The sequence below is a fragment of the Pseudophryne corroboree genome, chromosome 7 (assembly GCF_028390025.1).
Source record: "Pseudophryne corroboree isolate aPseCor3 chromosome 7, aPseCor3.hap2, whole genome shotgun sequence".
Classification (NCBI taxonomy): Eukaryota; Metazoa; Chordata; class Amphibia; order Anura; family Myobatrachidae; genus Pseudophryne; species Pseudophryne corroboree.
The window spans coordinates 80647860-80663587 of NC_086450.1; the positions used below are offsets into that span (position 1 = coordinate 80647860).

Consider the following 15728-nt stretch of genomic DNA (forward strand, 5'->3'; position numbering starts at 1 on the left):
CACTGCACTCGAGTCCTGGGAAAGCTGGTGGCATCATACGAAGCAATTCCCTTCGGCAGGTTCCATGCAAGGACTTTCCAATGGGACCTATTGGACAAATGGTCCGGGTTGCATCTACAAATGCATCGGTTGATCACCCTGTCCCCCAGAGCCAGGGTATCTCTCCTGTGGTGGCTGCAGAGTGCTCACCTTCTAGAAGGCCGCTGGTTCAGCATTCAGAACTGGATCCTGGTGACCACGGACGTGAGCCTCCGAGGTTGGGGAGCAGTCACGCAGGGAAGAAACTTCCAAGGTCTTTGGTCCAGTCAAGAGACTTGTCTTCACATCAACATCTTTGAACTGAGGGCCATATACAATGCCTTACGTCAAGCGGAGACCTTACTGCGCGACCGACCATTTCTGATCCAGTCAGACAACATCACCGCAGTGGCTCATGTAAACCGCCAAGGCGGCACAAGGAGTAGAGTGGCAATGGCGGAAGCCGCCAGGATTCTTCGCTGGGCGGAAAATCATGTAAGCGCACTGTCAGCAGTGTTCATTCCGGGAGTGGACAACTGGGAAGCAGACTTTCTCAGCAGACACGACCTGCATCCAGGAGAGTGGGGACTTCATCAGGAAGTCTTCGCACAGATTGCAAGTCAGTGGGGACTGCCCCAGATAGACATGATGGCGTCCCGCCTCAACAAAAAGCTACAGAGGTATTGCGCCAGATCAAAAGACCCTCAGGTGGCAGCTGTAGACGCCCTAGTGACACCGTGGGTGTTCCAGTCGGTCTATGTTTTTCCTCCTCTTCCTCTCATACCCAAGGTGTTGAGAATAATAAGAAAAAGAGGAGTGAGAACAATTCTCATTGTTCCAGATTGGCCATGAAGGACCTGGTATCCGGATCTGCTGGAAATGCTCACAGAAGATCCGTTGCCTCTTCCTCTACGACAGGACCTGTTGCAACAGGGGCCCTGTCTGTTCCAAGACTTACCGCGGCTACGTTTGACAGCATGGCGGTTGAACGCAGGATCCTAGCGGAAAAAGGCATTCCGGATGAGGTCATTCCTACGCTGATAAAGGCTAGGAAGGAAGTGACAACTACACATTATCACCGTATATGGCGAAAATATGTTTCTTGGTGTCAGGCCAGGAATGCTCCTACGGAAGAATTCCATCTGGGCCGTTTCCGTCACTTCCTACAGACTGGAGTGAATTTGGGCCTAAAATTAGGCTCCATTAAGGTTCAGATTTTGGCCTTATCCATTTTCTTTAAAAAAGAATTGTCTTCTCTCCCAGAAGTACAGACTTTTGTGAAGGGAGTGCTGCATATTCAGCTTCCTTTTATACCTCCGGTGGCGCTTTGGGAATTTAATGTGGTGTTGAGTTTCCTTAAGTCGCACTGGTTTGAGCCACTTCAAACGGTGGAGTTAAAATTGAGTTTCCTTAAGTCGCACTGGTTTGAGCCACTTCAAACGGTGGAGTTAAAATATCTCACTTGGAAGGTGGTCATGTTATTAGCCTTGGCTTCGGCTAGGCGAGTGTCGGAATTGGCGGCTTTGTCTCATAAAAGCCTGTATCTGGTTTTCCATATGGATAGAGCGGAATTGCGGACCCGTCCTCAATTCTTGCCTAAGGTGGTGTCATCTTTTCATATGAACCAACCTATTGTGGTGCCTGTGGCTACGCGAGACTTGGAGGATTCCGAGTCCCTTGATGTAGTCAGGGCTTTGAAAATTTACGTGGCCAGAACGGCTGGAGTCAGAAAAACAGAAGCACTGTTTGTCTTATATGCAGCCAACAAGGTTGGCACCCCTGCTTCAAAGCAGACTATTGCTCGCTGGATCTGTAACACGATTCAGCAGGCGCATTCTACGGCTGGATTGCCGTTACCGAAATCGGTCAAGGCCCATTCCACTAGGAAGGTGGGCTCGTCTTGGGCGGCTGCCCGAGGGGTCTCGGCACTACAACTATGCCGAGCTGCTACTTGGTCGGGTTCAAACACCTTTGCAAAGTTCTATAAGTTTGATACCCTGCCTGAGGAGGACCTCCTGTTTGCTCAATCGGTGCTGCAGAGTCATCCGCACTCTCCCGCCCGTTTGGGAGCTTTGGTATAATCCCCATGGTCCTTACGGAGTCCCCAGCATCCTCTAGGACGTAAGAGAAAATAAGATTTTAAACCTACCGGTAAATCTTTTTCTCGTAGTCCGTAGAGGATGCTGGGTGCCCGTCCCAAGTGCGGACTACTTCTGCAAGACTTGTATATAGTTTTGCTTACATAAGGGTTATGTTATAGTTTTCATCGGTCTTGGACTGATGCTATGTCGTTTTCATACTGTTAACTGGTTAGTATATCACAAGTTATACGGTGTGATTGGTGTGGCTGGTATGAATCTTGCCCTTGGATTAACAAAAATCCTTTCCTCGTACTGTCCGTCTCCTCTGGGCACAGTTTCTCTAACTGAGGTCTGGAGGAGGGGCATAGAGGGAGGAGTCAGTGCACACCTATACCTAAAGTCTTTCTTAAAGTGCCCATGTCTCCTGCGGAGCCCGTCTATCCCCTTGGTCCTTACGGAGTCCCCAGCATCCTCTACGGACTACGAGAAAAAGATTTACCGGTAGGTTTAAAATCTTATTTTTTAAATTCTGTCCAGATAGAGCCAGTGGATCCAAGCATATAGGTCTGTATTGGGGCTCAACGCGTTTCAGTGTGGAAGTGCACCCACGCCTTCCTCAGGAGCATATGGACCATTAAAAAAGAGATGCAAAGAAAGAAATACGCATCTTCGCAAGCGTATGCCCTATTTAGAGATCTCATTAGTTTCTATTCAGCCGCTAAATCGCCGTTCCTGGGCGGTAACAATTTGAATGCAAGAGAACCGTTTTGTAGGAGTGTCCGTGTGCGTCATGGGCGTGTTGCTCACTGTTCTGACCTGTGCATATACGTTCTAGTTGTCACATTCAGACAGCTCTCTTGCACCTGGTTTGGGTTATGTGCAAGTGTCAGTGATGATGTTGTTGGCTACTCAGTCACGTGTATGGGGAAAGGTGGGGGTTCGTTGGCAAGGGTGCTTATGCTTTACAATGTGCTTATAGTCACATTAGCACCCTAAAAGCAACAGAGAAAGTAATGCTGCGCCTGTGTCTTTATTTGCTCAGTGAATCAATATCTTATCTTAAGACAGGGACTAAATAATGTCAAATGCAAGGGTGCCTCTATAAGGAGATGTGCGAACTCCTATGTAAATTAATTTAAAAAAAAGAAAAAATAGAAGCGCTCATGTCACTCAAACATTATAGTGCCCTGAAAACAACCAATGAGTCAAGGAATTAAAAAATATGTATTTATTATTATAGAAATAAAAAAAAAAAGCACTTGCTTTAAAATATCCTAATCAATGAGCATGTTATGCTAACCTTATTAACACTGAATTGCCATAGTACAAGAATATAAGATAATCACACGAATATATAAATATGAATCCAATAGCTGGTTTAGAATTGTCAAGTAAAATAAATTAAATGGCTACTTGTAATCCAAATGTAACGAAATGTTCTTCAGCAGATGTGCAACAAAGTAACCAGTCCTGCTATGAGGGATTGATTCTAATTGTATCGGGCACAGTTACTTCAGTGTATGGTAGTCGCTGATTACAAGTATAGGCTCTAAGATGGTATTTAACCGTTAGTGGCTAACTTCAAGGTTCAAGTGCTTTTTTTTTATTTCTATAATAATAAATACATATTTTTTAATTCCTTGACTCATTGGTTGTTTTCAGGGCACTATAATGTTTGAGTGACATGAGCGCTTCTATTTTTTCTTTTTTCTTTTTTTACATTAGCACCCTGTTTACATTTCATTTACATTCAGAAGGCAGCAGAATTTCGGACTTGAACATTTATTAACAGGACTAAACCTATTTTAAATAATATATTTATTTAAGTGATTAGCAGAATCTATTCACACTGTGTGTGTAATGGAACAGAGGAACCATTGACTTTGGATCTTGGGTACAGTTTAACTTAAATCCACATTTATTGTCCAGCTTTCTATAACCTTCCTTTGCCATGCCAGATACATTCTGTTCCTTCAGTCACATGAGACAATGTAATGCATTTGGCAGCTAGAATATAACTGATCTAATATTTCTATTGCTGGTTCTGTCCGGAATTCTAACTCTCCATTCTGGAATGTAAGTGTCCTTCAGTATTCTATTCATTAAATAGAAATCCCTGATGCAGAAAGGGTCCGAATCAGAGATGGACGCAACCGCTCGTCTGTATGCAGCAGCCACGTCCATCTGGTATGTGCACACACAGCAGCCGGAGTGCGCATGCGTTACCCTTCTCCTAACAGCGGTGGGCATTCGGCAAGCAGCGTTTCGACGGGCAAAATGGGGGCGTGTCGCAAGCGTTTTCAGGGCAACTGCGTGACGTCACACGCAGCAGCTCCCATAGACAAAATAGCAATGGACCGCCACGCAGCGCAGCCAGGCTGCATTGGCAGGGGTCGACCTTAAATCGAATTGCAGACTCGTTGTGAGGCGTCGCCACACACATTCTGGGCGGCCTTGCCCTGTGCTGGGCGCCCCCCATCATGTGAGGAGATGGAGGCAGATGTTGCTGCGGGAAGTAAGATCTGCATCCATCTCTGAATAACTCGCCATAATCTTTTCTATTATAAATTGGGTTTTATGGTAGAATACTATTACTGTAATAATAAAAACACAACTGTAGAGTTTTGCAATGCTGTGTTACTTATCCTATAGGCAATGGATAATGGAGAAATGGCCAAACCGGGTTCACTACGATATGCCGGCGGTCGGGCTCCCGGCGACCAGCAAACCAGCGCCGGGAGCCCGACCGCCGGCTTACCGACAGTGTGGCGAGCGCAAATGAGCCCCTTGCGGGCTCGCTGCGCTCGCCACGCTACGGGCACGGTGGCACGCTATTTTATTCTCCCTCCAGGGGGGTCGTGGACCCCCACGAGGGACAAGAACTGTCGGTATGCCGGCTGTCGGGATCCCGGCGCCGGTATACTGTGTGCCGGGATCCCGTCAGTCGGCATACTGAAGACCACCCGGCCAAACCTACACACTCTACAAACTGAGCGAGAACATTATTTGTAATCAATGCGTCATATACCACATATAAACTAACCTGGGGGGCTAACGGTGAGCTTTAAAAATGTATAGAGGGCAATATTTCCATGCTTCTCTGCCGGTTGGAGCTAGAAATTTAAAGCAGGACTAACATTTAGTGTAATGCCCAGCGTGCTTTATACTGAGTGTTGGCGCCACTTTAAATTTTCAGCTCCTTTCCGCCAAGAAGAAACTGCTGACAAAAGCTGTCGCTCCGCCAATATAGCCCTGAGTGTATGTCAGGGAAAAGAGTTAATGGTGTGCTTTTGGAAAGCAATTGTCCAGCATGTAATGTAGGCTTCTTTCTGTGACATAGACCCTGTTTAAGCTCTAAATGAATGATGCAGTGAAGCAATCAGATGAAGTGATCCACTTTAAAACAATTCCTTTTATCTGATCCTTCTACAAGGACTGGAAATGGGAGCAGGGTCTCTATAAAGTAATACATCTTTATTAGTGCCTCATTGACCACGGAACACAGCTGATGGTATTTTCCGGTTGGTCACTCAGGTGACAATCTTTTTAACTGTAGTAATAATTTAAACACAGTGTTGGGTAAATGACTCTCATGTTGCATTATTCTGTTTGAATTTGAGTCAAAAACTTGTTATAAGGATGAATTAACTGAAATCCTACATGGGTGAAGTTTACATAACAGTTGACATTGTTTAACATGATAACTAAAGTGGATCCTGGTACCGACAGAAGAAGCTCTATTCACAAGAATGTAGACCAGCCTACAGATCAGTCTGGTGTGATAGGGCTTTCTCTTCTCGTGTGGAACAATTACCTCAAACTCGCTTGTGTAAGAAATAGTGACCAACATGTTCTGAAATGTAATATTTTATTTTCCAGCGACAAATGCAAAGCCAGAGGGTTTACAGTCATTGTGGACGGAAGGAAGTCACAGTGGAACATAGTGAAGACTGTTGTTCTCATGTTACAGGTAATGAATCGTATGGTGGCTTAATTTGTGTTGATGCTTCGATGAGGTAGCAGGATCTGAGACCGAATTAATCAGGCACTAACAATTAACAAGCACTAGTAGTAGACTAAGGTGGCGATTCAATTCTTTCAGAGCAATTTAGCTCCCAGTTTAAGTGCTGCCCACTATTTCCCGCAATGATGCCCGGTATTAGCCGTGATAAGCTACTCAATAAAGCTGTCAGGTTGCGACTATCTCCGAAACACTACTTAACGTGGATTTCTGCCTGCACTTCAGAAGGGTGTGAGGCGAAATCTGTGGTGATTGTAGTCTCTGGGCTGGCCGCTAATTGAATAGCTCACGGGAGTTAAATTCCCACAGACTACATGAATTGCCATCCAGCTGCTGCTCTTAAAATAATGGGATACTGAACTATTTTGTGAAAAACTATTAATATTTTTTAAATTCAGTGTTTTTTATTGAGTTTTTTGCAATTATAATATACAACTTAACTGTAAACCCCCCCCCCCCAAAAAAAACAAAAAACAAAAACAAAACAACAGTCATCACTGCATGTAATATTGCAAATGCAGGCAAGGTTTCTAGTAAAGAGCATTATAAACAAAATATCGTCCATGGTCATTGCTTTTTGTGATTATATACTGTAGAAATACAAATATAGAGCACATAACAGAGTCACCAAAATGTACTCTTAAGTAGACAACTTTTATAGGCAGCACATTACTAGCAGCAGATCTAATTTAGATTCTCATTGCTGCATAAACGGAGAGTCTAACCATCTATCCCAGATTTTATAGTATTTAGCTTCCGCTTGTCTAGACAGATACACATATTTCTCATGCTTGACAACCTCATTTGTGAGCGATAGCCAAGCTGCGGTCCTAGGGCCATTAGAAGACAGCCATAATCTGGCTATACAAACTTTTACCAACGTACAAAGGTTGACGATATACCGCTACGTATTTTTGTCAAGACATCATCATCAAAGGCAGCCAACAAACACACTGAAGGAGTACACACGTCCAGGGGAACACCAGTGGAGGCAATAATCCAAATAGTTTCAGTCCAAAATAGGTTAATCACTGGGCAAGACCATAGTAGGTGCCAAAACGTACCATCCAATGATTTACACTTAGGACATCTATAATCCTCCCTACCTCCTATCCTAAGTAGACGCTCAGACGTCCTGTACACTCTATGAAGTATAAATAGTTGGTTTTGCTGAAACCTTGTTGAAGTGGAGGAAATACGTGGACCAGTCAAGGCAGCATCCCAGGTATCCTGGGATATTGGACCAAAGTCAGCTTCCCATTGTGCACTAAGGTGGGGCAAGTCATTCCAAGCAGAGTAGAGTATATCTGGGAAACAAGGTGAGAGCCACCCAATGATATCAACATTTGTTTGACATGTGATTGTTGTAGATTAAGAGAGTTATCAGGGAATTGAGCAGTGTAGGCATGTCTTTATTGTAGGTAACGATAGAAATGGGTATAACCTATACTTACAAAGTTATGGATTTTCACTGTTCAGTACACGCAGCTCAGAAGTCACTATACAGAGCGTTAATCAGATGTATAATCAGATGTATTGTAGGTTACAAAAATAATTAATGTGGGTATGCACAACAGCCTGAATATAAAGGACAATCCGTTCTGCACATAAGATGAACATAAGACGAAAGAGGATATCTTTAATTCTTAGTAGTGTTTTGTCAAAAGCTTAGGTGTCTAAGTATAAATGCAGACAGATCGCAGCTGTAAGGACAGTTGGAGCAGATTCCTCTATAATCAAACTCAGATTAGGAAGCCAAGCTTATATACAGTTCAATGAAGGAAGCCAATCTTTAATACAATTGATGGTCTTGTCCAATTACCTTATTACCTTATAAAATCTCCAGTGTTAGTATAGGCTTAAATATGCGTGAAGGTCGCAACCGTGCCCAAAGTGTGGCCAGTGCAGCGAGCCCGTGAGGGGACACACTGCGCTTGCCGCCGGTATTCTGGCTGTCGTATCCCAACTTCGGTCTCCTGACAGCCGGCATATCATACTGAATACCTGTCAGCTGATCTTGATAACACAGCTACTAAGAGGTTGGTGATAGGCAATGTCAGAATCTGAGACCGATGCGCCTGCATCTGTTTTTCACACTTTGAGAATTTGGGATCTTAAGCACTCATCCCATTTTGACCTTATCCTCCCTACTAGAAATGTTTATTTTCGGACGTCAGAGAGATCATTGCACCATCTTCAGATCTCCTATTGGGTACGGCTAGGCATTGAGTCCTTAACGGATTTTCTCTTCCAACCTCTATCCTACCATTTAGTGACCTTAGTGTTAAATTTAATTTAGGTCCCTCTGCTTGGTTTTATTATTTCCAACTTCAGCATTGGGTAGATAAAATAGGTATTAATTATGCTGTATTTCAGACTCCCTCGTGTCTAGTGTCTCGAGTAGAGTGTCTAAATCCTCCTCCCGTGGTGCCATATGTTTTTGGTATGGCTTATTGTCTCCCCTTAACGGTCAAATCTTCTGTTCAGCTTCAGTTATAGGCGGGCCATAAACATACCTTCACCCTTAACAACGGGAATTTATCCACCTCTCCTCCTCCATATCTAAATGTACCAACCATACTGAAATGTACATAAATCTATTCGATTTTATCTAACCCCTTCCAAACTACATAAGATATGGTCTACCACTTCCAATCTTTGTTGGCGTCTTTGTTACTCTGATGGTACCATTTTCCGCGTCTTCTGGGAATGCCCCATTTTGCTCCCCTTTTGGGTGGAAGTGTTTGCCCTAGTTCTTACACTGACCCCAGACCCTTAGCCCTTTTACATTGTTACCCTATAATGTTCCCAAATCTGCCAGTTATGTTCTTGGTTACATTTTAATATCTGGCAGTGCCACTGTTGCTCAGCATTGGAAATCTCCCTCCCCTCCTCCATTTGCGAACGTTATCTCTAAAACTCAATTCTATCTTGAAACGGGGACTAGAGATGTCCCTTATTCTACAGCGCTCTTATCCCGTTATGAAATGACTCCCATGGCAGGTATATATAACAGAAGGTAGGGCTGCTCCCCCCGCACCACTCTGAGAAGCTCTTCCCCTCTTTTAATTTAAATGAACCCCCAACCAGAGACTCAGATGAATTGATTTCTATATTTTGTGATTTGTGATTTATTGTTTGTTTGATGCCTATAGTTGACCTGTCTCCCTTGTGTTTTTGCTCTCCCCCCCCCCCCCCCCCCCAGTTAGCTATCCCCTTTCTTTTTTCTGTATCCCCATGCTTTACTTTATACAGTACATTTTCAATACAAAGTTAATGTTGAAAAAAAAAACTGAGACAGATGTACAGAATACAAAGTATTCTCTTCACCTCTCTAATTTGATGGTTTCCTTAGGAGGTAACAGAACTGGCACTGAGGTTCCATTTGGGGATACACTAGCATGTTTATCATTATATTTTTTTGGGAAACTAGAGGATCTAGATAACCTGAAACAAATAATCAAACTTATTGGCACTTGGCGTGTCCAATATTATGGTGACTTTTAGCTCTCGCTACTCTGGGGAAGGAGCAGGCTGTAGTGTATCTGAGTTTGATACATTGGAGGAACCCAGCTAATGCCAGTAATGGTGGGTACACACTAAGCGACGTGCTATATGAGCGACGTCGCCTAGTGTTTCCCCTCCCGGGCCAGGGCGGTCGGCGGCAGTGCATATACACTGAGAGATATGACGACCATATCGCTCAGTGACATCACACCGCGGCTGGGCCCTGCATGCAGCTCTTGGACGACAGTTTAAATTGAGCTGCATGCACTGCCGACAGCGAGGGTCGTTAACGACCCGCTGGGCCGCGCATCGCCCATCGTTGGCATACACACTTGCCGAGAAAGTTAATGACGTTGCTTAGGAAGGATGAAAATGAGCGATGTCGTTCATTTTCTTGGCAAAGTCAAACTTTGTATTTTGTTTCAGGTCACCTAATTTAAAAAAAAAAAGCTAATTATTATTTTCTTCTTTTGTGTATGTGTTTATATTATTTGTTTGTACTTTTAGTTTTGAGTGGGATTAGCTGTTGCCTCGACCTTGCACAATGTTTTTTTGTTGTTGTTGTTTTTTAGACTATTGCATATCTGTACCATCCGTATAGAAGACTGATATTTCATTGCTGTCTCACCATTATAATTAGGTATGTAGTAAGAAAACTGATCTGATAGATTGGGAAGACCTTTACATGGTGCACATATACTATATATATGCTAGTGCATTATAAGATTTCTTTAGGATCATTCAGCTTCAATTGCAAGAGTACAGTACACATGCTGCAATCTACTCTATACAGTATATAGGATGCTTTCCCCACATAAATAATATGATTAATCTACACCTATTGGATACTCGCACTCATTAAGCTTTAAAAGGTTGATGTGTGCAAACCTTTTTGTTTTATTGATAGAGGAGGAACACGGAGAAACAGTAGCGTTTCTATGAAGGGTCTTCAGCAGCACAATGGATTCATTAATCTGGGGCTGGTGGTGTTTCCCATGTTCTTGAGTGACATAACACATTTTACTGGCTGCACCAATATCCCCTTAGGTAACCTCTTAATCTCCAGGTTTATTTTACCAGCAGTAATTCCGACAAACCTGTTCAGCGTAGCCTATTAACCGCCTACTTGCTTATATAATGCCAGACAAAGAAGATTAGCACGGCTTTGTTTTCAGTGTTTGGGTGTTTTTTTTTTACTAGTAAATGTCTTTTAGAGAGATTTCACAAAATACAGATGTTCTTAACTTCAGTGGGTTGGTCATGTGGTCAGATGTGCCTTGTACACGCTTGGAAAGAGCACATTTGTGGCATGTTTATAGGGCACCAAATCCTGTAATAACTCAAGTGTAAATACATGGGACTTTAATCTGCTTTCAGTTTGTCTTGAGCAGAAATCGCCCCATTGATTAGCTGCTAGCCTGGAAGCTATGAAAAGGAAATACCATGATAGTGTTAGTTACCCTTCATTACGATTGATTCAGGCTCCGAGCAATGCTGAAGGTGGATGAATGATGGAGGCACACGTCTCACACTACTGCACCCCCCAGGCCTGTCACTCGCACCGTGCGACCAGTAGCAGCAATTAAGATAATACATTTGTTTTGCCCAGAGGCTTCTTTCCTAATGTAAAATCTCTATGACCTGCTTAGAGGTTGAAAGCAGCTCTACTTCAAAGAGGTGACAGAAGTCCGTAATCGCTAGAGTTTACCTAATATTTACATGCTAAGAAAAATAAAATATCAGGGTATGTATAAGAATTTATACTTTGTTTTGTGCCCATATTTTCCATATTTGAAGCATTTGTTCAATACATGCAAAAATTAGAAGAATGCATTTAAGAATAAAACCGTAATACAGACCATGTACAATTTTATATCAGAGCTCTGAATGAAAATCAAGCACCATTTCGAAGGCGGAAATGAAATAATCTTCTATGTAATAGCCCAGATCTGTCACTCTGTGTCTGTGTGTATAACGCTGGGCGTGGCTAGGAGCTCTCATTGGGTTAGCAGCAGGTCTATCACAACCAGTTCACAGCTGATTGGACGAGAAACGCCCTCTCACACAGGTTACATCCAATGGGAGGCTCTGCCCTTTGGCACTGTGTGTTCCCAGAGCAGGATTAACAATGGGGCTGATGGAGCTGCAGCTCCAGTTCCACACCCCAAAATAGGCCCACTGCATCTGCAGCAACATACCCTCCAACAATTTACACATAAAAATCGCTACAAAATCGAAAAGGGGGCATGGCCACGGGTAAAGTGACGTGGCCACGCCCCTTTTCCTATACTTTCAATGGAAGTGTGGAGAGCCAAAAATCGGTGCAGACCATAAAAAAAGGGACTGTACCTGCCAAAAAGGTACAGCTGGAGGGTATGCCACTGCATCTGCAGCAAGTCTCTGCGCTGTAGATAGGGGGGGAAAAAAATCCTTTTACTGCAGCGTCCTATGTCCTGCTGCTAGTCCGCCTGCCCCCTCCGACATCAACAATCCCCACTCCCTAGCCGCGGAGCAGGTAGAACAAAAGCTGCTGCGGCCACCGGCATAGATGTGTATGAAAGCGGCGCAGCGTAAGGCTTTCATAGCCCTCCCTTCGCCGCATACTTTCTGAGCCCCGGAGCCTCCTCTGCGTGTGATGTCACTGACACTGCACAACACTCTCACCTTTTACATTGATTCAGCGAGTCAGTCAGTTCTGCCAGCCAGTCACTATTGTTAGCACCGGTGTCCCAACATGCTGCATTACAGGGAAGTAGACGCACTAAATAAACTACAGCTCCCAGCAGCCCTTAGCGCCGAAGCATTCCAGCACTAAGGCCTGCTGGGAGCTGTAGTTTATTGAGTGCATCATCATCCCTGTAATGCGGCACATTGGGTCACCGGCGCTAACAATAGTGACTGGCTGCTTGGCTGCTGTGCGAGTCTCCGGGAGAGCCACTGCCAAAGGGAGGACAGCAGCTTAGCTGCTTCCAGGAGGAGAAGCAGGAGAAGCATTACCCGCCTCTCCCCCACTCACAGTACCTCTGGGCCCCATCGCGGCACCCCCACACACACCCCTCCACCACCCGCGGTGGCTCCGTAACCTCTCCCCCACCCGCAGCAACCCCGCACCCGCCCCTCCCCCACCTGCGGCACACCCGCCCCTCCCCCACCCACGGTGGATCCGGACACCCTCCCTCCCCAGCAGCACCCACGCACCCGCCCCTCCCACACACGAGGCACCCCCGCACCAGTCCCTGCCCCATTCGCGGCACCCCCACAACCACCCCTCACCCACCAGCGGCACCCCCGGACCCCCTCCCCATCCATGTCTCCCCCACACCCGCCACTCCTCCAACCACAGCACCTACTAGGTGATTCGTCAGGACCTGCGTGCGCTGTTCACACTGTTTGCAAGTGGCTACGACCCCTTAACCATTGCACGCCCTTTGTCCGTGCATTATTTAACCACTCACACAACTATATTTGCAGGTAATACTCCATATTATACAAATATTGCATGCCACAAGGGCATGCAAGGGTTAAGGGTTCGTAGCCCCTTACGACAGTGTGAAGAGCGCCCGTAGGGCACGCTGAATCACCTGTTACAACACATAAATACCATTATTAAAGACAATCCTAAGACAAATAGAGTAAATAGAGCAAATAGGCGTGTGGGGGATATCCAAGTGTGAAGAGGAAAAAGGAAAAAAGTAGAAGGTTTTGGATCTTCCTGGGGAAGCAATCTAGTTTCTGACCACGTTGATTGAAAACATCTATGAAGGTGGGCTTTAATGGAAGGTGACAATTTACCAATAAAGCAATCCCACATATTAAACAATTGTTGTACACGTTTTTCTTTGTGAATAGATGCCTCGACCCAATCCATGTGGAATATATAATATAATTAAACTCTAAAAAGGGGCATTATTAGGATAGTTATGTAACCACATGTGTAATACACTCTTATGAGCTGATGATGATACAGCTAACATTATTTTGGGGCCTTTCTGAATACGAGAACCCTCAATGTCCCACTCTGGAGCGGGGAAGAGACTAACTAAATGATGGATAGCAAATTTCCAATCAATAGCAAGACAGTACCAAAGGTAGTGAAATAAATGAGCGGGTATTCTTCTGTATGCCGAATGTCGGGATCCCGGCGCACAGTATACCGGCGCCGGAATCCCAACACTCGGCATACCGACAAGTATTCTCCTTCGTGGGGGTCCACGACCCCCCTGGAGGGAGAATAAAATAGTGTGGCGCGCGCCACCGCGCCCATAGCGTGGCGAGCGCAGCGAGCCCGCAAGGGGCTCCTTTGCGCTCGCCACGCTGTCTGTATGCCGGCGGTCGGGCTCCCGGCGCCGGTATTCTGGTCGCCGGGAGCCCGAGCGCCGGCATACCATACTACACCCAAATGAGCCATAGAAGCCGCACAGTTTGGACATTTATTATCAGTGGTCAAACCAATTTGGAAGCTACTCTTTGGAGACAAATAAGCCTTATGATATAAATTATAAAACATTCCTGTATAAGTTATGGCCGGAATGGTACGAGAGGAAGTGGCTAGATCGTAGGAGAACCTCAATTGTTAAATGAGGAAAATGTTCCCTCCTGTAGAGGTCTTAGAATAATCCAGTGGAGAATGTAACAAATTATAAAGTATTGAAATGGCCTTATGTGTTATGGGTGGCAATTGTAACCTCATGTCCAAAGAATTGGACACATCGGGGTGGAATTCACTCATGTCCAAAGAATTGGACACATCGGGGTGGAATTCAGTTGCAATGGGAGCGAATTACAGTTGCTGTGGCATTTAAGCGCTGGCAATGGCACGTCCTCTCGCACCCATCATCCACCTGGCTGAATCCCAAATTCACACAAAACCTTATGTTGCTGCAAGCAGTTTTGAGGGAGTTTGCGCTGCCGTAAAGTCCGGCTGATGTTGCACTGATTTGGCCCAGTGCCGTAACTAGACATTGTAGTGCTGTGTGCAAGAAATATCATCGGTTCCCCCCTCCCCCAACCCTATATACAAATAAGGACCAGTGCGCGCCGCAGGTGTGCGCCAAGAATATAGGTTTGTGGCTTCATGGGAAAGGGGCTTGGCCGCATAGCTTCCTTTTACACATTACGGCAGGCAGAGCTCACTTTTACACATTACGGCAGGAAGAGCCCCCTTTTACACAGCACGGCAGGAAGAGCCCCCTTTTACACAGCACGGCAGGAAGAGCCCCCTTTTACACAGCACGGCAGGAAGAGCCGCCTTTTACACAGCACGGCAGGAAGAGCCCCCTTTTACACATTAGGCAGGTAGTGCTTTCTTTTACAAATTACGGCAGGTATATCTCCCTTTTTTACATTACAGTAGGCAGAGCTCTCTTTTACACATTAGGCAGGCAGAGTCCCCCTTTTACACATTACAGCAGGCAGAGTTCCCCTTTTTACACATTAGGTAGGCAGATTCCCCCTTTTTGACACATTAGGCAGGCATAGTCCCCTATTGTACACATTATGGCAGGCAGCCCCCCTTTTTTACACATTATGGCAGGCAGTCTCCCCCCCCCCCCCCCCATTTTTTTTTTTTACACCTTATGGCAGGCAGTCCCCCTTTTATGGGAGGAAGGGAGGGGGGGGGAGAGAGAGAGAGTGTGTGTTATACTCACCCACATTTGTGATCCGGTATCCACGGCAAGCTGTCAATGGCAGAGACCTGGGAGCTGGCGGCGGCAGGAGGCTGGGCGGCGGCAGGACTCGGAGCCCTAAGATCGCGGCAGGGGGGTGGGGGTTGCCAGTGGATTTGTCTAAAAGGTGACCTAGAGTCCATATTCTCATCTCATCCCAACAAGTAAAAGGGTAGGCTGCCTCGTCATCTTGAATTTCCAAATTTTTGAAACATGGGGCTTTAAACTGGACTTTTTTTGCAGTAAGAACCATATTTTTCCAATGGGCATCAGTGAAGGGTTGTTGGAGACACTAGGGGTTCAATTTACTAAGATGGGAGATTTTTAGAACTGGTGATGTTGCCCATGGCAACCAATCAGATTCTACTTACCATTTATCTAGCTGCTTCTAGCAGATAATAGATATAATCTGATTGGTTGCTATGGGCAACATCA

At 45.2% G+C, this 15728-nt stretch overlaps 1 protein-coding gene across 3 annotated transcripts in view; it reads left to right on the plus strand.

The window, feature by feature from the left end:
- SESTD1 (SEC14 and spectrin domain containing 1) overlaps window positions 1-15728 on the plus strand; it is a 402961-nt gene that overhangs the window by 183654 nt on the left and 203579 nt on the right. For all 3 annotated transcript variants that reach the window (XM_063933342.1, XM_063933343.1, XM_063933344.1), the window contains exon 4: window positions 5979-6069. In XM_063933342.1, the coding sequence (XP_063789412.1) occupies window positions 5979-6069 (91 nt within the window). The remainder of the gene's footprint in view (window positions 1-5978; window positions 6070-15728) is intronic.